We start from the raw sequence: 22,568 nt of genomic DNA, 5'->3' as shown, positions 1-22,568 counted from the left end.
GTGAATGGGATTGTTTTCTTCATGTCACTTTCTTCTCTTTCAGTATTTGCATATAGGAAATCCATGGATTTTTGGGTATTGATTTTATAGCCTGCCACTTTACTATACAAGCCTATCCTATCGTTTCTAGGAGTTTCTTGGTAGAGGTTTTAGGGTTCTCTAAGTATAGTATCATATCATCTGCGAATAGTGAGAGCTTAATTTCTTCTTTCCCTATCTGGATGCCCTTAATATCTTTTTCTTGTCTAATCGCTATTGCAAGTACTTCCAGTACTATATTGAACAGTAGTGGAGAGAGTGTGCATCCTTGTCTCGTCTCTGACCTTAGGGGGAAGGGTCTCAGTTTTTCCCCATTGAGGATGATGTTTGTTGTAGGTTTGTGGTAGGTGGCTTTAACTATATTGAGGAAAGTCCCCTCTATCCCCATTTTGGCTAGGGTTTTCATCATGAATGGGTGCTGGATCTTGTCAAATGCTTTCTCTGCATCTATTGATATGATCATATGATTTTTATCTTTTCTTTTGTTGATATGATGGATTATGTTGATTGATTTCCGAATGTTGAACCATCCTTGCATCCCTGGGATGAATCCCACTTGGTCATGATGTATGATCTTTTTGATGAGTTGTTGAATTCTATTGGCTTGTATTTTGTTGAGAATCTTCGCATCCGTGTTCATCAGGGATATCTGCCTGTAGCTCTCTTTTCTCATGGTGTCTTTGTTTCCTTTTGGTATTAGAGAGATATGGGCTTCATAGAAACTGTTTGGGAGAATTTCTGTTTTTTCAATTTCCTGGAAAAGCTTGAGAAGAACTGGCAATAGGTCCTCTTTAAATGTTTGAAAAAATTCGCTGGTAAATCCATCTGGGCCTGGGCTTTTGTTTTTGGGAAGATTTTGATTACAATTTCAATTCCCTTGATGTGAATAGGTCTATTCAGTTACTCTATATCTTCTTGATTCAGCTTTGCGAGATGATAGGAATCCAGGAATTTATCCATTTCTTCTAGGTTCTCATGTTTCGTGGCGTACAGACTTTCAAAGTAGTCTCTGATGATCTCTTGAATTTCTTTAGTTTCTGTTGTGATATCCCCATTCTTATTTCTGATTCGATTTATTAGGGCTCTCTCTCTGTTTCTTTGTGAGTGTTGCTAGTGGTTTATCTATCTTATTTATTTTTGCGAAGAACCAGCTCTTGGTTTCATTGGTCTTTCGGATTGTTTCTTTGTTTTCCATGTCATTGATTTCTGCTCTAAGTTTTATGATCTCTTTCCTTCTGCCTGGTTTAGGGTCTTTCTGTTGATCCTTTTCTAAGGTCTTGAGCTGTGAGGTCAAGTTGTTTATGTGCATCGTTTCTACAGATCTAAGATATGCTTGCAGAGCTATGAATTTTTCCCTTAACACGGCTTTCGCTGCATTCCATAGGTTCTGGTAGCTCATGTCTTCATTCTCATTTGTTTCCAGGTATCTTTTGATTTCGTCCTTGGCTTCGTTCCTGACCCACTCGTTGTTTACCATCGAGTTGTTTAATTTCCAGGTGTTTGATTTGGTTCTCCGTGTCTGTGTGTGATTCACTTCTATCCTCAGTGCATCATGGTCCGAAAAGATGGCTGATACTATTTCTATCTTCCTGATTCTATCGAGGTATGTTTTGTGTCCTAGCACATGGTGTATTTTGGAAAATGTTCTGTGTGCACTGGAGAAGAATGTGTATTCTTTCTTTTTGGGGTGTAAAGCCCTGTATAAGTCTATAAGCCCTCTCTCTTCTATTTCTTCTTTCAAAGCCAATAATTCCTTGCTGGATTTTGTTCTTGTTGATCTATCCAGAGGTGATAATGCGATGTTGAAGTCTCCAAGTACTATTGTGTTGGTAGCAATGTCCTCCTTAAAATCTGTTAGCAGTTGTTTTAAATATTTAGCTGTTCCCTCATTAGATGAGTATACATTTAAGAGTGTGATTTCTTCCTGTTGTACGTAACCCCTGATGAAGACAAAATAGCCTTCACTGTCCCTTCTCATCTTTTTCAACGTGAAATTAATGTTTTTAGATACTAGTATGGCCACCCCAGCTTTTTTGAAGGAGCTGTGTGCTTGCAGGATTCTTTTCCAACCTTTGACTTTGAGTCTGTGTTTGCTCTGGCTGTTGAGATGAGTTTCTTGTAGGCAGCAGAATGTTGGGTTCTGTCTCTGTATCCATTTTGCCACTCTGTGTCTCTGAAATGGTGAACTTAGACCTTTGACATTGAGAGAGAGTATGGTTATGGGTTTTTTTGTCATGTTTCTGTGCGGGTGTATTGTGGTTGTAGGGTTTGTCTTGTTTCATAGTAGCCCCTTTAGCCCTTGTTTTAGGTTTGGTTTTGAGTCTATGAAGTTCCTGATCTGCTGTTTATCTAGAAAATAGTGTACCGTTCCTTTGATTTTGAGGGAGAGTTTAGCCTGATAGAGTATTCTTGGTGAAGCATTCATTTCCATGAGTTTTTTTTTTTACTATGTCTCGTCAATGCCTTAGGGCTTGGAGGGTTTCCTCTGATAGGTCTGCTGTGAATCTAAGGGATGCTCCTTTGTATGTGATTTCCTTCTTTGCCCTTGCTGCTTGCAGTATTGTGTCTCTATTGGCATTATCGATCATTCTAACTATGATATGTCTTGGAGTGTTTTTGTTGGGATCTCTTTTAGCTGGCACCCTTCGGGCTCCTTGAATCTGAATGGCTGCATTGTGGAGCTCTGGGAATTTTTCAGCAATGATTTGTTTGACGGTGTTTTTTTCGTTGGGATTGTTTCTCTGAGGTTCAGGTAGTCCCATGATTCTAATGTTGTTCCTCTTTGAATCATCTGCTAGGACTCTGGTTCCCTGTAGAGCTATTTTGAGGTCCTTTGCCACTGTTTGTTGTTGGGTGTTGGCTTGGTGCAGCTGATCTTCGAACTCACTGATTCTATCTTCAGCAGCAGTCATTCTATTGTTAAGAGAACAGACTGAGTTTCTGATTTCATCTATGCAATCTTTTAATCATGACATTTCTGCTCTCATTTCTTCGTGTAATTTGTCGATTTTTTCTGTGGTGTTACTGGCTGTTTGTCTGACTGTTTCATTGAGTTGATTGAACATCTTCCTGACTTTCCATCTGAATTCCATGTCAGAGAGGTCCCTTAGGTTAGCGGTATCGACAGAATCTTCTCGATTGTTCACATTGTCCTCCCCTTGTTGTGGGGATTTTCTTTGTTTCTTCATATTGCTGAATAGGTTGGGGACTAGATTCCTTGGGGACTAGGTTCCTTAGTATGAGTAAACAACCTGCAGATGCGGGCCAGAAAATAAGCCACGCCCACTTGTGAAGAGGTCACGCCCCTACGAAAACCTGGGTTTGGGATGAGATGGGCGCCGTGTGAGGAGTGAAGAGGGCAGGGCAGACTCTCAAAACTGCTTCTCTCCAGGAGTCTCGGGAGACACCTGGGGTCTTGCAGGGAGAGATGGAGGTCCCAGGGTCGCGAACTGGCAGCTGAGCTGACCTGGGTTTGGGATGAGAGGGGTGCTGTGTGAGGAGTGAAGAGGGCAGGACAGATGCTCAAAACTGCTTCTCTCCAGGCGTCTCGGGAGACACCTGGGGTCTTGCAGGGAGAGATGGAGGTCCCAGGATCGCGAACCGAATGTATATTTTTTTTGCTTTTTGGGTCACACCTGGTGCTGCTCAGGGTTTACTCCTGGCTCATGCACTCAGGAATTGCTCCTGGCGGTGCTCGGGGGACCATATGGGATGCTGGGAATCGAACCTGTGTCAGTCATGTTGGCTGTGTGCAAGGCAAACGCCCTACCCACTGTGTTATCACTCCAGCCCCCGCTTGCCAATTTTTAAATCAAGCTGTTGTTGAATTAAAGAGTTCTTTGTATTTTGAACAGTGACCCCGGAAAGGATGTATACATTTTATTTTTTTGTATCATTTCACGAGTTGCCTTTTTACACAGTTGGTTATACTCTCTTGTGCAGTTTTCAATTCTGATGTAATTAATTTATCTTTTCTTCCTATTTTTGTTGTTTTTGGTGTCAGGATGTTGTTTTTGATGTTGCTATCTTTGAAAAATTCAATGTCATGCCATCCCCACCACTTTTCCTTTTGAGAGTTTTATACTTTTGTGTTCTATGTTATATAAATCCCAGTTCTGTCAACCAAAACTTAATGATTGACTCAAGACTACCTGCTTATCACACTAAACAGGATTAGTTTTTCCTTTAAGGGGATCAATCAGTTCAGTCCTACATGTTTTCTTCACAGATAGGAACTATCCAGAGAACTTCTTTGGAAGTTCCTCTTCAAATCTTGTGTTTCAAATGCCGATTTTAATGCATCATCTTTACAGTTAACACCACTAGATAGAATTACAAAAGTATTCCAGTTCAAGGAAAACAGGGAAAACTACGATAAGAAGCAAAAAAGGACTATCTCATGTATCTAAAGAACAAAGTGGACTTGAGACATCAACCTAGGCAGCCTTGTGATTAACAACTTCCTGATTAACAGATATCTTTGAATTAATGTTCTTGTGTACGTGTGGTAGATGCCCAGGAATTGAACACATCCCTATGTTTCATGAATCACGAATCACGACCATCCTGTTATTCGTCGATTGGCTCAAGCAGGCCCCAGTAACGTCTCCTTCATCCTAGCCCTGAGATTTTTAAGAAAGTGCTTTCCGGGAGCTGGATTTTATAGTCTTTTATCCTTATGTTTATGGAAGCATTATTTGCAATAGCCACGATCTGGAAACAGCCCAAGTGTGAAACAATAAATGAATGGATAAAGAAATTGTGGACTATATGCACAATAGAAATAGATGAATTTTTGCTGTTTGATGCAGCTTGTAAGAAGTTAAGCTAAGTGAAATGAGTCAAAAAGAAAAGGATAAACACAAGATAATTGTACTCATATGTGGAGTATAAAGAAACAAAACAAGGGATTCGACAATTCCTGAGGGAAACAAACCCTGAGACAGGACAAATAGAACTGTGATCTTAGGGTGCTAGAGCAGGGAGAGAAGAAGAGACCTTGAGATCATGGTGGAGGGATCCTAGTATTCTCGTGGTGGGTATGGAGTAGCAGCATCACGAGTATTTAAAAAATACTGGTACGTGCTGAAAGTAAACTATGGACCAAATATGATGGCCACTTAGTACCTATCTTGCAAATCATAACACCCAAAAGGAGAGAGAGAGTAAAAGGGAATGTGTCTGCCACACAGGCAGGGGATGGGAAGAGGTGGGGGTGGATGGGAAGAATGGTGGTAGAGAATAGGCACTGGTAGAGGGATGGGTACTCGAACATTGATTGAAGCATAATCACGGAACTTTATAAGTCTGTAACTGTATTTCACAGTGATTCATTAAAATAAAAAAATACTGGTACTATTGTAAACAACAACCATTTTTAAAAAGAAAATATATTGGAAAACCAGTTCTAGCTAACTACTGGAGCATGTTCAGTAAGATCAATCATCTTCACTTTTCTCTACATTAAGTTCAAAATACATATTAATTGAAATATCCTCTAGCTAAATAATTACACATTAATGATACATGGGACACATCAGAAATAATGTAGTTCTTATACACATATACAACTTTAACACCACCTTGATCATGCCCAACATTTAAAGTGGTGCAATCTAGTCTATTCTGAGGGCTATGGAGAATCAGAGGCTGAAGTGATAGCACAGTGGGTAAGGCGTTTGCCTTGCACACGGCTGACATGGCTGACCCAGGTTCGATTCGTCTGCCCCTCTCAGAGAGCCTGGCAAGCTACCGAGAGTATTTCACCTGCACAGCAAAGCCTGGCAAGCTCCCTGTGAGGTGTTAGATATGCCAAAAAATAGTAACAACAAGTCTCACAATTTGTTGTGAGACATTACTGGTGCCCGCCTGAACAAATCTGTGAACAACGGGAGGACAGTGCTACAGTGCTACATGGAGAATCAGACCATCTTTGTTATGCAAAAATCATTCTTTGAAAAGCAGATTTAGTATGTAGATGTCTTTACCCAAGTCCTAGTTCCAAAATATTTTTTATCATTCTGCATGTGACAGTTTTAGAAACAAAGCAGCTACTGTAATCCCACACTTGCTGAATAGCATTACTACATAAATCTGAAGCATTCTCAGTAAATGCCTATGCCTAACAGTAGTCTTACTTAGTCCAGCAGATGTTGTCCAGTAACTGCTTCATAGTCATGCGGTCCCACTTTTCTGCATGGGGTGCCTTCCATGGGGCTTCATTTGGAATCTACAGTTAGAAGAAGATTTTTTAAAAGGGGGAAGTGTTCTTTTCCACTTAAATAACTATTTCAATAGTACGTAAAAACTAACTTAAAGAAAGAAAATTTGAGTTTTATAAATTCCCCATTAGTAACTTTTACTAATGCTATCAATGATGGCTTTGTAGTGTTTCTATTATAGACACCTACACCATACAATATATGTATGACACTTTGTACACAATAAATAAATGGAGGCTATGTTGTAATCGAGGTGTTTCTACACATTAATTACTAAACTGCTAATTAAGAAAGAACATTATAGATTCAACTAGAATTAGATAGTTGCACCAAATCAGTTCTAAATTTGACTTCCAGGTGAAGCTTCGTGTGAATTTATTTATTGGCTATTGGTTTGAACAGGGGTGGAGCGATAGCAGAACGGGTAGCACGTGTGCCTTACACGCTGCCGACAAGGCCGACCCGGGTTCGATTCTTCCACCCCTCTCGGAGAGCCTGGCAAGCTACTGAGAGTATCTCGCCAGCACAGCAAAGACTGGCAAGCTCCCCATGACTTATTTGATATGCCAAACACAGTAACAAGTGTCGCAATGGAGACGTTACTGAGCCCGCTTGAGCAAATAGATGAACAATGGGAGGACAGTGCTACAGTGGTGACTCAAAGGTCCAGAATTAGGTCTAAAGGTTTTTGAAGTAAGAAACTGCATCTCAGGAAGACTGAGTGATACATGATCTTCTTTCCTCATCAGTAATATACAAACACCAGTCTGTTATATAGATACATTGTTCTTTATAAAGATTAGAAAAAGTCCCATCCATTAATTTCACAAATCTTTACTGCTAGTCACTGTGTAGTAGAAAATATTCTAGGTCATTATGATGGCATCTTATTTTGGGTTGGGATTTCTCCCAATAGGTTCTCGTCGGGGGATAAAGATCACTCCAGGGGATACTCAGCAGCTGGCTTAATTAAAATTAAAAAATATTTGTTTAAAGATTGCATTCATCTGGGGAACATAAAGTAACAAAATAGGAGATTAATACCCAAGAATAGCCGAGATCAGCACCAGGAGGATTACTCCATGGCTTAGAGGCCAGCCGGGCATTCTAGGGGAAAGGGCAGCTCAGATAGAGAAGAGAGCACCAAATAAAGGGTGTTTGGAGGATCCTCCCAGGAGGGGAGATACATGTTGAAAGTAGACTATGGACTGAACATGATTGCCACTCAATGCCTCTCTTGCAGAACACAACACACAAAAGGAGAGAGAGAACAAAAGGGAATGCCCTGCCACAGAGGCAGGGTGGGATGGGGGGATGGGTGTAGGAGGGATACTGGGATCCATGGTGGTGGAAAATGGGCACTGGTGGAGGAATGAGTACTTGATCATTGTATAATAGAAACCCAAGCACAAAATTTGTAAATCTACAACTGTACCTCATGGTGTTTCACTAATAAAAAATAAAATAAATAAAAAAATCACTCCAGGGGATACTCAGCAACTGGCTTAATATTGATTTAGAGCTGCTTGGACCCAGTGGCACTGGGAACCACAAGGACCACATCTGGTAGTACTTGCGGGCCTTTAAAACTTTACTCAGTGGTGATGGACATGGAGAGGTGAATGTGCTGCCAGAAATCAAACCTGGGTCCCTGCAAATGACCCCCAGGCCATTTTCCCATATACACAGCTTTTTTCTTTTAAGGACTAAACTTTAAAAAATATCACAAATGTAGTCAAAGAAGCTTTAGGAAATTTTACCTCTCTTCCCATGTCATCCATTGTCCTCCAGAGGTTGTTGTAATCCAGAATAGTAATTGGATTCCACATAGGTGGGAATGGTCCCCTAAAAGGGTAGGATTTTCCCTGTGAAATACAAGAAGAATTTTTAAAAAAATATTATATTTTAAAAGAAAACATTTGCTTCACATAAAAGAAGTTAAGTCTGTCAAACAGATAAATGTCTACAAAATCACACTAGTTATTCACATATATTACATACTAAAATGCTTTCATATTTTCTGTCTTCCAAGTTGTGCTCAGGAGACCCCTAACCACTTCTGATGATTCTCAGCTAACATGGTCAGTGGTTCATTCTGAGGAACTGAGAATCTGGTGTCGTTTTGTGCCTGTGATTTCATGGACCACCAGGGTCACCCCAACAGTGTTAGGAGACCATCAATGCTACAGTTAGCAGTGCTGTCTTCAGCGCTACAACTAATGATGATCGGGGTGGGGGTTAATTTGGTTCTGATGATTGAATCCAGATTGGGTGCATGTAAGGCATACTAGGCTTTTCAGCACAGGTAATTCCAGAAAAACTCCTGTTACATTAACAAATTTTGTGACATAACCAATGAAGCAAAATGTTTCTCTCTGAAATTGAAACCCTTATCACATAAAAATTAAATGGTGGTATAGAAGTGACATTACCTAAAGTAGTCTCATTTATCTATGATGCTTGCAAATATCTAAGAGTGGGAGATCATGTGAGCCTGATGGGTGTAAACATTTTATCTATAAATACTATATAAATTATAAGAGGGTAAAAAACCAATAATGTGAATGAAACAATCCATATGAAAAGCCAAAAAATAAGTCTCAGCAAGCTTTTCACAAGGAATCAAGCGTGCTAATTAAACATTTTTAAAGATCAGGAATTTCATGGCAGAAGACACAACTTCAAGTCTTTCCTTATGTTTACAGCTACCTGTTTACAACTATCTTATTCTCCCAACACAGCAGGCTCACCTTTAAAAAGATATAGAGGGCACATGTTTCTTCAAGTTATAACAATAAATGTTTATTGTTCATCTCTGGGAGGCTTGAGTTAAGGGACACTCAGAAATCACTTTAGGTTAGATAGAAATACTCTTATAGTAGTCAAGATTTTTTTAGAGAAAGGAGAGAGAGAGAGAGAGCGAGAGAGAGAGAGAGAGAGAGTGTGTGTGTGTGTGTGTGTGTGTGTGTGTGTGTGTGTGTGTGTACTGTCTGGGAGACGTATAGGCATGAGTTATGGGGAAACATGAGGGTCTGGTAACTCCAAAATCTCAAAATCTTTAGGGTAAGCCTATAGATCTGTTTCCAGATCTTCCTCTTTCTGGGGAGACCTCAGTATTTTATTTTATTTTTTTTATTTTTCAAAATATTGGACGACGTCCTTCTACTTTGAGGAGCAATCTGTTTTATTCAGTCTACTAATTGGTTTACTGTAATTTCAGAGGCATACCCAAAGGTGCTTAGAGGAACATGTTGTACTCACATATGCAGACGACACATTTCAACCCTTTGAATACTTCCCCAGGCCCCATCCATCATGTTCGGTCCATAGATTACTTTCAGCAGGCATCTCCCATCCTGGGCAGATAGTCCCAGCACCCTTTATTTGGTGCTCCCTTTTGTATCTGAGCTGCCTTTACCCCTAGAGTGTGCGGCAGGCCTCTAAGCCATGGAGCGAACAACCTGGTATTTATCACAGCTGTTCTCGGCTGTTAGTCTCTTATTTTGTTACTTTATGTTACCCAGATGAAGGCAATCTTTCTATGTCTGTCCCTCTCTTTCTGACTCATTTCGCTTAGCATAATATTTTCCATGTAGTACCACTTGTATGTAAATTTCATGACTTCAGTTTTTCTAACTGCTACATAGTACTCCATTGTGTAGATGTACCAAAGTTTCTTTAACCAGTCATCTGTTCTCGGGCACTCAGGTTTTTTCCATATTCTAGCTATTGTAAACAGTGCTGCAATGAACAAACAAGTGCAGATGTCACTTCGACTATACTTTTTGGCCTCTCCGGGGTATATTCTGAGGAGTAGTATTGCTGGGTCAAATGGGAGCTCAATTTCTAATTTTTGAGAGTAGTCCATCCTGTTTTCCAAAAGGATTGAACCAGTCGGCATTCCCACCAGCAGTGAAGGAGGGTCCCTTTCTCGCCACATCCGCACCGACACAGGTTGCTTTTGTTCTTTTGAATGCGAGCCAGTCTCTATGGTGTGAAATGATATCTCATTGTGGTTTTGATCTGCATCTCCCTGATGATTAATGATGTAGAGCATTTTCTCATGTGCTGTTTTGCCATTCTCATTTCTTCTTTGAGAAACTTTCAGTTCATTTCATTGTCCCATTTTTGATGTGGTTGGATGTTTTCTTCTTGTGGAGTTCAACCAGTACCTTGTATATCCTTGATCTCAACCCCTTGCCTGATGTGTATTTGGTGAATATACTTTCCCATTCTGTAGATTGTCTTTGTATTTTGGTCACTGTTTCTTCGGAGGTGCAGAAGCTTCTTAGTTTAAGATAGTCCCATTTGTCTATCTCTGTTTTCACTTGCTTGGCCAGTGTTTGACATCTTTGAAGATACCACTAGCTTCAATGTCATGGAGGGTTTTGCCAACTTTGACTTCAATGTACCTTATGAATTCTGGTCTGATGTTGAGGTCTTTGATCCATTTTGATCTTACTTTTGTACATGGTGTTAGGCAGAGATCTAAGCCCAGTTTTTTGCATGTAGTCGTCCAGTTTTGCCAGCACCATTTGTTAAAAAGGCTTTCCTTACTCCACTTCGCATTTCTTGCCCCTTTATCAAAGATTAGATGATCATAAGTTTGAGGGGAGATGTCAGTATATTCAACCCTGTTCTATTGGTCTCCAGCTCTGCCTTTGTTCCAGTACCACGCTGTTTTAATTATTACTGCTTTGTTGTAGTGTTTGAGGTTCGGGAAGTTAATTCCTCCCATTTTCTTTTTCCCAAAAAATGCTTTAGCTATTCGAGGGGTCTTATTGTTCCATATAAATTTCGGGAGTGTTTTCTCCATTTCTTTGAAGAATGTCATGGGTATCCTTATAGGGATTGCATTGAATTTGTACAGTGCTTTGGGAAGTATTGCCATTTTGACAATATTAATTCTCCCGATCCATGAGCAGGGGATATTTTTCCATTTCCTTGCGTCCTCTTTTATTTCAAGAAGAAGCGTTTTGTAGTTTTCTTTGTACAGGTCATTCCCTTCCTTAGTTAAGCTAATTCCTAGGTACTTGATTTTCTGGTGTACAATTGTGAATGGGATTGTTTTCTTCATGTCATTTTCTTCTCTCTCACTATTTGTGTATAGGAAAGCCATGGACTTTTGGGTATTGATTTTATAGCCTGCAACTTTACTATACAAGTCTATCGTTTCTAGGAGTTTCTTGGTAGAGGTTTTAGGGTTCTCTAAGTATAATATCATATCATCTGCGAATAGTTAGAGCTTGATTTCTTCCTTTCCTACTTGGATGCCCTTAATATCTTTTTCTTGTCTAATCGCTATTGCAAGTACTTCCAGTACTATATTGAACAGTAGTGGAGAGAGTGGGCATCCTTGTCTCGTCCCTGATCTTAGGGGGAAGGCTCTCAGTTTTTCCCCATTGAGGATGATGCTTGTTGTAGGCTTGGCTACTCACAATTCTTGGGCCTAGTATTGCTGGGGAACCACCAGGCTACACTGACAATGCTGGAGGAACATTAGGTTCTAGGGATTGAATTCAGGGTCTCACACATGCAAGTCATATTTATACACCACCCCCTCTGAGTGCTCTCCCATGCTCCTAGAATAGTATTTAATCACGTATGGGTACTGTGACTTAGGAAATTTGATACATAAAATTAACCATCACACTTTGTTTGTTTGTTTGTTTATTTTGGCCACATCCAGCAGCGCTCAGGGGCTACTGTGGCTCAGTGTTTGGGAGCTGTTCCTGGTAATGTCAAGAGGATCATGTAGTACCAATGATCATACCTAGGCCTTCTGCCTGTAAATCATGTGCTCCAGCCTCTTGAACTATCTCTCCTGCCCACATCACATTTATTTTTATTTTTCATTTGTTTCACATAACATTTGTTGACCACATTTGTAAAGGTATAATTTACATACAATATACCCCTTTACATTTTTTGTTTATTTAAATTTTGTTTTGGCCACTATGATTTACAACTGTACAATATTGACAATGGTAGTGTTTCATACAATTAACATTTCAACACTACACCCACCATCAGAGCATCCATTTCTCACCATTGTCTCAGGGTCCACCCTCCATCTCCCCTTACCTCTGTTGGCCTCCATATACCCAACTTCTCATGTCTCACTGCCAGGGTATTCTCTGTTCTATATACCAGTTATTAGATTCTGCTGCTTTTGGCCATTTTAGGAACAGATTAATTGAGTAGACTGTAAGAGGGCAGTGAAGGAATTCTGACAAGATGCAAATTCTTAAACGTAAATGGCTGGCTGTCTTAATCTATGTATGCACAGTTGTAACCACTAGCACAATCAAATATAAAATATCCTCATTAAAACCCAATGTCCTCTTTTACCCTTTTCCAGTCAATTCTTGTCACCTAATCAGTCCCAAACAACCTTTGATCAACTTTCTCTTACTATCAGTTGACTACCACCTATTCTAGAATTTCTTTTATATAAAAATGGAAGTATGATCAACAAATACTTATATTTACTTTTAGATTGGGTATATATAAGAGAAAAATATGTAACGTTAAAAACCATTCAACATGGCTGAGATTAGTACCAGGAATTTTGCTCCATGACTTGAAGGCCAGCCACACGTGCTAGGTGAAAAGGAAGCTCAGATAGAGAAGAGAGCACCAAATAAAGGGTGTTGTGAGGACCGTCCCAGGGTGGGAGAAGCATGCTAAAAGTAGTCTATAGACCAAACATGATTGCCACTCAATGCCTCTCTTGCAAAACACAGTACCCAAAAGAAGAGAGAGAGAACAAGGGGGAATGCCCTGCCACAGAGGCAGGGTGGGACGGGCAGGATGGGGGGTGGGGGGACCCGTGGTGGGGGGATGCTGGGACCCGTGGTGGTGGAGGATGGGCACTGGTGGAGGGATGGGTACTTGATCATTGTATAACTGAAACCCAAGCACAAAAATTTATAAGTCTATAACTGTACCTCATGGTGTTTCACTAATAAAAAAATTTTGAAAAAAAAAACCATTCAACAAAACATTATGAAGATTTCTCAATAAACTTAGAATTGAACTGCCATATGACTCAGCAATTCTATTTTTGGGTATCTACCTCCAGGACATAAAAGCACTCTCTCAAAAGGACATATGCACTCCATTATTCATTGCTGCACTCAGTATAATAGCTAAGATATGGAATCAGCGTAGGTGTCCAACGTATATAATGGAATGTGCAGCTGCAAGTAACAATAAAATAATGCACTTAGCTGAAGCATGGTTGGAAGTAGAAGATATCACGTTGAGCGAAGTAAGGCAGAAGAAGAAACACAAATATAGGATGATCTCACTTATCTGTGATATATCGAACACTGGATGTGGAAATGTATTGTAGTGAAAAGGGGGAGGTATAGATCACCCTTGACCCCAGTGTTTAGAGAGAAGAAGGCCAGAGAAGGCAAGAAATCCAGGGAGGTGGGCAAGAGAATAAAAATTAATGGATAAACAGGCATAGGACTTCAGTTATACTGGTAATATGGGTGAATGGTATAATAATATATCCAAAACACAGACTCAACAACACTGAAAACATGAGATATAAACTGCAAACACTGAAACTTCATAATGTGTCTGTTAAATTGACAAGAGAGGATGGATTAGGGGTTGGGGTGGGTACGGAATATGGGAACACTCGTTGTAGAGAAGTTGACACTAGTGGTGGGATTAATGTTGAAACATTAAATGCCTCAAACTCAACTATCAAAAATTTTGTAAATTGCTGGATATCAACCCTAAGTGTTTCAGGCTTCACCTGTGAATTGCCTCTTTCTTCCTCCTAGAGAAGTTTAATTTGCCCTTGCTAACATCCCTAATTTGGTTAAAGTCTATCTTCAACCTTTCCTTTGTGTTGGCTATTAACCCTAAGTGCTTCAGGCTTCATCAGTGAATTGCCCCTTTTCTTCCTCCCAGAGAAGTTTAACATGCCCTTGCTAGCATCCCTATCTTAGTTAAAGTTTATCTTTAACCTTTCCCTTGTATTTTACCTCTCATTGTCACAGTTCCACAAGTTATTCTTGATTACTTGTAGGCCAAAACTTTCTGGTAATTCTGAACTTGTATTTGCACTGCTTTGTATTTGAAGTGTTGTATATTTGTACCTGCTTTCCTATTTCCCCTATAGCCTTTTTATATTTTATATTTTATATTTTTTATATTTTACTATAGAGCAATGTTCTTTGGTTAAACAAAGAAAGACCATTAATGCTATGCTCCTATATTTGGGAGTTGACTGACTCCGAAATGTATCTGCTTTTGGGCATAATTCTTTGGTCATAATTACTTGACTCAGGCTTCAGTTTCTGTAGTTCCTAATACCCCAAAAGGAAGGCCCCACAGTGGGACTGGCTTGGACCCGGGGCAAGTGGCAAAGCTACCGGGCATCAAAATGGTTATTCTAGAAACCATAAATGCATGGTCTTGATGCAAACTTAAACCTAAGAAACAGGACCCCCCTGGGGAAGGACAAGCTGAATTGGCCTGAGGACTTAGTCTGGGATTTACGGTAAAATCCTTGCTTGCTCTTATAGCCCAGAGAACTAAGGGTTAAGAGACTTGCTTGCTCTCAGCCCAGAGAACTAAGTTTTGGGATCTTTGTCTCTTACTGTGTTTATGCAAACAACTGGAAGTATTGATAATTAATACAACTAGAAAGAAAGATAAAAGCAATGTAGATGTCCCTGGGAGACAGTGTCTTCTCGAGTTGATCTCCCCAAGAGAATTTCCTCTGCCAAATGTTTTTCTCTGTAAATGACCAATCACACCTGTCCTTACCTCAATCCCCCTTCAGATGTTCTATAAGTATGTTAGCAACTCTGCATTAAACGGGTCATTTTCACCATCAGAATGCAGTCCCCAACCTCCCCATCTCCCCGCCTCTGTGTCTCTGTTGGGGAGCCCTGTGGAGGTGGGGAGACGGGGAGGTGTCTCAGGACCATCAAAGGCACACGCACAGGCAGCAGCCCCGCGGATTACTTTGTGAATTTACAGTAAATCATAGTTCTTTAATTAAAAAATTAAAAATGAAATGAAAAAATTAAAAAAAAAACAAAATGTGGAAGTATGGGCCAGGGAGATGGCTTAAGTGATAGGAGGACATGCCTGAATGCATGGGACCTTGAGTTTGATCCCTAACACTGACTCCTGAGTTCTAGTTGGTGTTGCCCTAATGGTTATTGTGCACTGCTGGCCTGAGCACTGCAGAGTGTGGCTCAAGTAAAAATGGCCCATATAGTCTACATGAAACCATTTTTATCTCTGGCTCTTTTGCTCAGCATGATGTTGTGGAAATATGTCCATGCTTTAGTCTGTTCCTTTTAACTACTGAGTATTATTCCATTTGCAGCATGGATACATACACACACATATATGTTGGTTTGTTTATCCTTTTACCTGCTTATGTTTTTTAGTTTTGATTTATTGTGAATAAAAACTGCTATGAAAATTTTTGTTCTGCTCTTTCTGTGTACATATTATTTTTCAGGCAAATTCCTAGGAATGGACTGAACTGTATAGTGGGTAAATGTTCATTTTTTTGTTTAATAGTTTCTCAGAGTGGTTAGACTACTTGACATTCTTACCTTATAGTATGAATGTCTAGAGTTCTATTTGCTGCACATCCCAACAAATGCTTACAGATTTTTCTATCTTTTATTTTAAAATATTAGGTTTACAGATTTGCTCTAGCAGGCCCAGTAACATCTTCATTGTGAGACTTCTTGTTACTGTGTTTAGCATATTGAATACTTTCAGTAGCTTGCCAGGATCTCTGAGAGGGGTGGAGCAATCAAATCTGGCTCGGCCAGGCTGGCTGTGCGCAAGGCAAACGCCCTACCGCTGTGCTATCACTCCAGCCCAGGACAGCACAGAGGATAGGGCGTTTGCCTTGCATGCACAGTGGATAGGGTGTTTGCCTTGTATCTCGCCCGCACGGCAGAGCCTGGCAAGCTACCCGTGACGTATTCGATATGCCAAACACAGTAACAACAAGTCTCAGGATGGAGATATTACTGGGTCCGCTCGAGCAAATCGATGAACAATGGGAGGACCGTGACCGTGACCGTGGAAGGTTTACAGATAAATTGTTGAAGTAACACATGAGGAGCCCCATAGCTCTTAATTAAATTTTGAAAAGTTACTGACGTATATAATTATATTTCAGGAGCCAGAGAGGTAGTATAGGAGTAGTTTCAAGGGTCATTCCTGAAGAGCCATGAATAGCCACTGAACACTCCAGATGTAGCCAAAAATCCGATAACTATTTGTGAAATTTGAGACTTTATTTGGACTTCAAATGTTTGTCAACTAATGCAATTTTTACGTCCAGGATAAAACACTAATGAATGCATTATATCTACTTAGCTATCAAATTTCCATGTTGTGCTGGTCCACGAGAATTTCTGTCTTTACCTATTTTTCATGACCTAGTCAATTTTGAAGTATATTGGTCAGGTATTTTGTTTGTTTGTTTCAGGGCCATACCTGGCAGTGCTCAGGACTTACTTCTGCTCTGCACTCAGAAATCCCTCCAGGTGGTGCTCAGGGAACTATATGATGTGCTGGGGATTGAACCCGGGTCAGCTATGTGCAAGGCACTAAGTACATGCCATACTTACTATACTATCTATCTGGCCCCTTGATCAGGTATTTTGTAAGCTGTCCCTGAGTATGAATCTGCCCAAAGTTTTTTGTTTTCTTTTTTCACATGAAGTTTGTAAGTTTGAGGAAAGAATACAACAGAGGCAAAGTGTCTTGCTCATAACATTATCTCAGAGGGTACATGATTTATCATTGGTAATATTAACCTTTATCCCTTAGTTATGATAGTGTCAAACAGGTTTGTCCCTTTTTTAGTTATTGTTTCCCCTTTCCATAACTTGTTCTTTGTAAGAGTCCTTAAGTTCAATCCATAATCAAGAGGAGCTGGTGTAAATTAGCTTCCTGGAGGCCGAATATTCACACATTAAAAGAAATTAGTCTCAAGGTCAGAGCAATAGTACAGTGCACAGGGCATTCGACTTGCATGCATCTGACCTGGGTTTGATCCCTGGGGCCCTATATGGCCCACCGAGTCCATCAGGAGTGATCCTTGAACTCAGTGTCAGGATTAAGCCTGAGCACTGGTGGGTGTGGCCCAAAAAAACAAGACAAAAATAAATTTTAAAAAATTAGTCTCTAAGGAAGATTTGTCACATTTACCCCTGCTACTTATTTATATAATAAATATAAATTTTATGTACTTTTAATTTTATATTTTGGGTTATAAAATTTGAATGTTTTTGCTCAAATTGCTTCCACCTGTGGCCACTGGAAGTTCCACCAGAACAGTCCTCATCCTCTTGTTTTTTTGACCTATTCCTTCACCTATGGCACTAGAAAATTCTTCAGGCTCATCATTTATTATCTCTACACGAGCCTTAGAATCCATCATGTCTACAACAATCCTTTGTTACTTTTATATAAAGAATTGTATTTAGAAAGTGACTTAGGGCTGGAGGTTCATGATGTTTTGTTTTTTAAAACAAGATTAACTTTATTTAAACATAATCTATTTACCACACCATAAAATTTTCATGCTGATTTTTTTTTGGTGAGTCCTCCCAAATGGTGCCCAGAGGTCCCTCCAACAATTCTCAGCCAAACAGTGCAAATAGTTCAATGTGAGGTCCTGGGGATGTGCTGCCCAAGCCCTACAGTGTAAAGAATTAGGTGGGCGACCCTAGTGATGTTCCAGAGACCATATAGTGCTGGGGATCAAACCACAGCAAGCTGCTTGCAAAGCATGGCCTTAACCACTGTACTGTCTCTGCAGCCCCTCACACTGGCATTTAAAAAAACTTCTGCTCATGCCTCCATCAGCACACGCAATTTACTAAGTAGAAACTTCTGAGTTGATCCCTGGGATAATTTTCTATAGAAGACACATGGCTCCCATTTCAGTTCTGCAGTACCCAAGTAATTGGTACAGAGCAAACAAATTCCTCGTCTGCTTAGGCCTCAGGTCTTTCCCATTCATTCCTAGTCAACATCTTTGACTTTTAATTTCCTCTAGAAAGTCCAGATTATTCTAACCAACTGGGTTAGTTGGCCTCGTTGCTCCTGGGCTCACTGTTAATTTTTTTACCTGCAACTTCACTGTAATTGATTCATGAAATTTCCTTTCTGTGCCACCTGTTAGTCTTTAATGAGCTCTAGAGTCAAGTCGTGACTCTGTAACTCATTGGCTATGTTAAGTTTCTTAGTCTCTCTGTTTAGCTGGGCCTCTGTTTGCTTTTGTTTAAAATAGAATAGGGACCGGAGCAATAATACAATGGGTAGGACACTTGCCTTGCACATATTAAACCAAGGTTTGATCCTCAGCACTCCATATAGCCCCCGAACTCACCAGGAGTGATACCTGAGCACAAAACCAGGAATAAGTCCTGAGCATTGCTGGTTGTGACCCCAAACCTAATAATGATAATGATAATAATAATAATATAGTAAAATAGATTAACAGTAACTACCTCATAGCTATATTGAGAAGATGAGATGAATAAATTCTTTTAGATAACTTTGTGAATGGCTGGCATATTGAAAGTATTCAATAAATGTTGTTACTACCACTGTAATTATAATCTTTGCATGGCTAGGGCTTATTGGTGTAGATTACTGACAAAGTACGTTCACAGTAAGTATTTGTTATCAACTCAATCGTCACGATCACAATCACGATCATCCTGTTGTTCGTTGATTTCCTAGAGCAGGCACCAATAACGTCTCCTTCTTCCTAGCCCTGAGATTTTAAAAGAGCCATTTCAATGCTCTTTCAGAATTAGGAGAATGAGGCCCATTATTGTTACTGGTATTTGGCATATCGAGTATGACACGGAAAGTTTGCCAGACTCTGCCGTGCGGGCAGGATACTTTTGGTAGCCTGCCAGGTTCTCCAAAGGAAAAATAAGATAATAAGATGTCGCGCAGCCGCAAATGCGGCTGCGTGCTTCCAGGAGCTGGGTTTTATAGTCTTTGCATCTTGGCCATTGATGGGACCAACCTGGCACTGGCGGCAGCTGGTGGGTGTGACGCCTACCTACTGGAAGATGGGGGGGTCTGAGTGGAGAAGGCCCAGTCCCAATCCGAGTAAGCTTGGAGACCTCAGCTCTGGGACCCGCATGCCTGGGTTCCTCTGCCAGTTCTTTCATGCATGAGGCCCGTCCGGACATGTGGAGAGTACATGAAAGAACTGGCATGAAAGAACTGGCAGAAGAACCCAGGCATGTGGGTTCACCCAGGCATCAACGGCCAAGACGCAGAGACTATAAAACCCAGCTCCCGGAGGAGAACAGTGCAGAGTCTCCTGCCCCGGTGCCTGGCTGTCCTCACCAGGGCCCCTTGGAGGGGGAGGGTTGAGTTTCTCCCCCCCCCCCCCCCGTCCCGAGCAGAGTCCCAGGAGCTGAGGACCTTCGGAGCCAGCCACGGCCATGCTGGGACCACTCTCCACAACTCAATAGTATAACTTTGAATTTTTTATTTATTTGGGAGGGAACTACGTGGTATAAGGTTCGAACTAGGGGCCCCCACATGCAATGAACTCCATCCATTTGAGCATTTTTCCAAACTCAGAAAATTTTCCCCTCTCCATATTTTCACATTTCTAAGCACTGAGAGCACTTTATCTTCTGATTGCAAAACTGGAGGGAGAGGCAGACGGTAACAGCAGTATTTTTGTAATCTGTCAGCAACACTATCATATGAACAAGTGTTAATATTTCAAAGTAATTAAAGTACAGCTACAACCATTACAATAGAATTGTTAGTGATACAATTACAGGCAACTTAATATGACAAAATTAAAAGGAGAGTTAAATGCGAAAAATGTAATGAATAATAAAACAGCCATTTCAAATCTGTGAAAGACATAAGATTCAACACTTAAAGGTGAATCAGCCACGGTTCTTTGCAATGTGGACACAATTTGAACGTACAGTAATGTTACAAAAATTTTTGTGTCAGTTTTATTCAGGTGGGTGATGTCAGCGTAAGAATGACTAAAGAAGTAAAATTAACAAAAATGTGTAAAACAGGCATTTTATTAGCCTCAATAGCAGTTAACGTCCTGATATTGGGCCGGAGAGATAGCGCAGCTGGTAAAGTGCTAAGTTTCACGCAACTGACCTGGGTTTGATTCCCCGGACCACATAGGAGCACCTGAATTAGACTGAGGAGAAAACCCTGAACACTGCCAGATGTAGCACCAGCCGCCACGATTCCCCCAATAAATAAAAAAAATCGTCTAATATTATTCTTAATTTCTTTTTTTGGGGGGGTTAATATGGTGCCTATGATGCTTTGGTGAAGTGCCACGGGGACCAAACTGTGCCAGTATCAAACCAACTCTGCCATGTAAAGCATGATGGCTCTAGTTTCCTGAGTTGCTTCACAGCCCCTTGTCTTTTAAACTCATCTGGGCGCCTCCCAAGTGCTGCCCCGGATATCCAGGCTGTCCCATGCGTGGGTCAGATGGTTCGACACTTGCCTGTGCACCGGGCATTATGGCGTTGCTAAAGTACAGCAGTGCTGGGGGCCACCTAACGGCTGGGCATAGTAATTCGGGACTTCCACAGGTCAGGCTATCTCTCAGGAACGTTAAGTTATATTTTTGTCACAGTGAATTTTTCTGAGACACTTCCTTCCAAATAAGCTGTGGCTGATTTGCCCTCACACTTTCTGAGCAAAGGAAACTCTCAGGGGCAATAAAGTGCTTAAAAGCCATTTTAATCATGGAGGACCTGACCTTAACTTCCAGTTTGGGGGGGCAGCGTGGCGTCTTCTGCGCATGACCTGCTCAGGCAAAGACATACAGGAACAGCGGACAGTGCATGCGTTTAAGCTTTTCCTTGGTGCCGAGTCCTGTGTCCGAGGAGGTCGTGTTTTTTTGGCCGTTCTCTGCTTTCGTGCTTCCTCACCAGCTGAAATTCAGCAGGTAAGCCCCCAGACTAGTCTGTCTAGGGGATGGAGTGTGGGGAAAGTGTGAGGAGGGGTGGTAGCAGCGCCACAGAGGAACCTGTAGGGCAGCGCTGTCTGGCGTGTGAAAAGGCCTCGAGGTCGTCGTGGTAGTAGTCGTAGTCTTAGTCTTAGTTATGAATGCCTTGATGCCCTCCTTGACCTCATGGAACCGGGACAAGGGAAGCAGGCAGGGGTGAGGGGCAGCCAGAGTGACAGGGGCATCCCTAGAGGGCGTTTATTTGAAGTTGGGGGGTGGTGGCCGAAGGGGATGGGGTTAAAGGAAATGGAACAATAGTGGGACATTAAAATGGGGATTCATGGAGGGGGTGGCTGGGTGGAACAGGAAGGAGTTCTAGGGGAGGTGGGAGGATCTGGGGAGCATTATTTGTGGTTGTTTGGCGGGAGGCAGAGAACAATAGGAGGAGTCTGGGAAACATTACTTATAGGCAGAAGTGGCTGAAGTGGGACAAGTCAGGGGCTTATTATTTAAGGTATGGGGGCAACATAAGGGAGGTCAGAAGATAGAAGGATTATAGTGGACTGATGCTGGTTGGGGCATCTCAGTCTCAAATTGTGGAAGAACAAGAGTTAAAAGGGAGGTGCCAGAAACATGGGATGGAGACCACTGAAGGGTTCTAAATGCTTCCAGCAGTTGCAGCGTTGTAACAGAACCTGTTAAAGTGACCTCCATGATAGGCATGATGCCCTACAGATGGTCCATCTGCTTTAAATTTTAGAGGTGTGAAGGACAATGAACCTACTTTGATGAAAGCAGCATTTACTAAAGTTCTAACTCTGTTTTCACAATGCATCAAATTTATAAAAAGAAATTCTGTCGGGGAAGTCCACTGTTTTTGGTTTTGAGGGCCACAACACTTTGATGTTTGTGGTGACTCTGGTAAAGCCAGGACACCCTTGGCACTGCTTGGGGGACCATGTGTTGCTGAGGACTGGGAATGGAATGTGGGAATCATATACTCTACATCTTTAAGCCACCTCGCCAAACCCAATGCACCATCTTTTGCATTGCACAACAATTTGTGTCTGTTTGATACCTTTGGACACTTCATGTTATTTGAAACCATGGGCAGTTTTACTAGCTGAAAATACTTTCTAAATAAAGTAAATAGGGGAGGGCAATAGATAACGCTAAAGGATAGGGTGCAATAGACCTCCCATTTTGATACTTGGCACTTCACCCTTTACTTCCCTCTTCCATGCCAGGGTGTATCTGGTGTACTTTGAACAGTACTTGGGATATACTGTTTGTGTAGTTATCCTTTTTATAGATGCAGTGTCTAA

The 22,568-nt window shown here is 41.1% G+C and overlaps 1 protein-coding gene across 1 annotated transcript in view; it reads right to left on the bottom strand.

The window, feature by feature from the left end:
- Positions 1-22,568, bottom strand: part of MAOB (monoamine oxidase B) — a 208,085-nt gene that overhangs the window by 55,741 nt on the left and 129,776 nt on the right. The window contains exons 4-5 of the mRNA XM_056131148.1: positions 8,021-8,125; positions 6,177-6,268 (exon numbers count right to left, since the gene is read on the bottom strand). Of these exons, the coding sequence (XP_055987123.1) occupies positions 6,177-6,268; positions 8,021-8,125 (197 nt within the window). The remainder of the gene's footprint in view (positions 1-6,176; positions 6,269-8,020; positions 8,126-22,568) is intronic.

Source organism: Sorex fumeus, unplaced genomic scaffold (genome assembly GCF_029834395.1).
Source record: "Sorex fumeus unplaced genomic scaffold, SorFum_2.1 ptg000086l, whole genome shotgun sequence".
In the NCBI taxonomy this organism is placed as follows: Eukaryota; Metazoa; Chordata; class Mammalia; order Eulipotyphla; family Soricidae; genus Sorex; species Sorex fumeus.
This window is presented reverse-complemented; position numbering and strand designations above follow the sequence as displayed.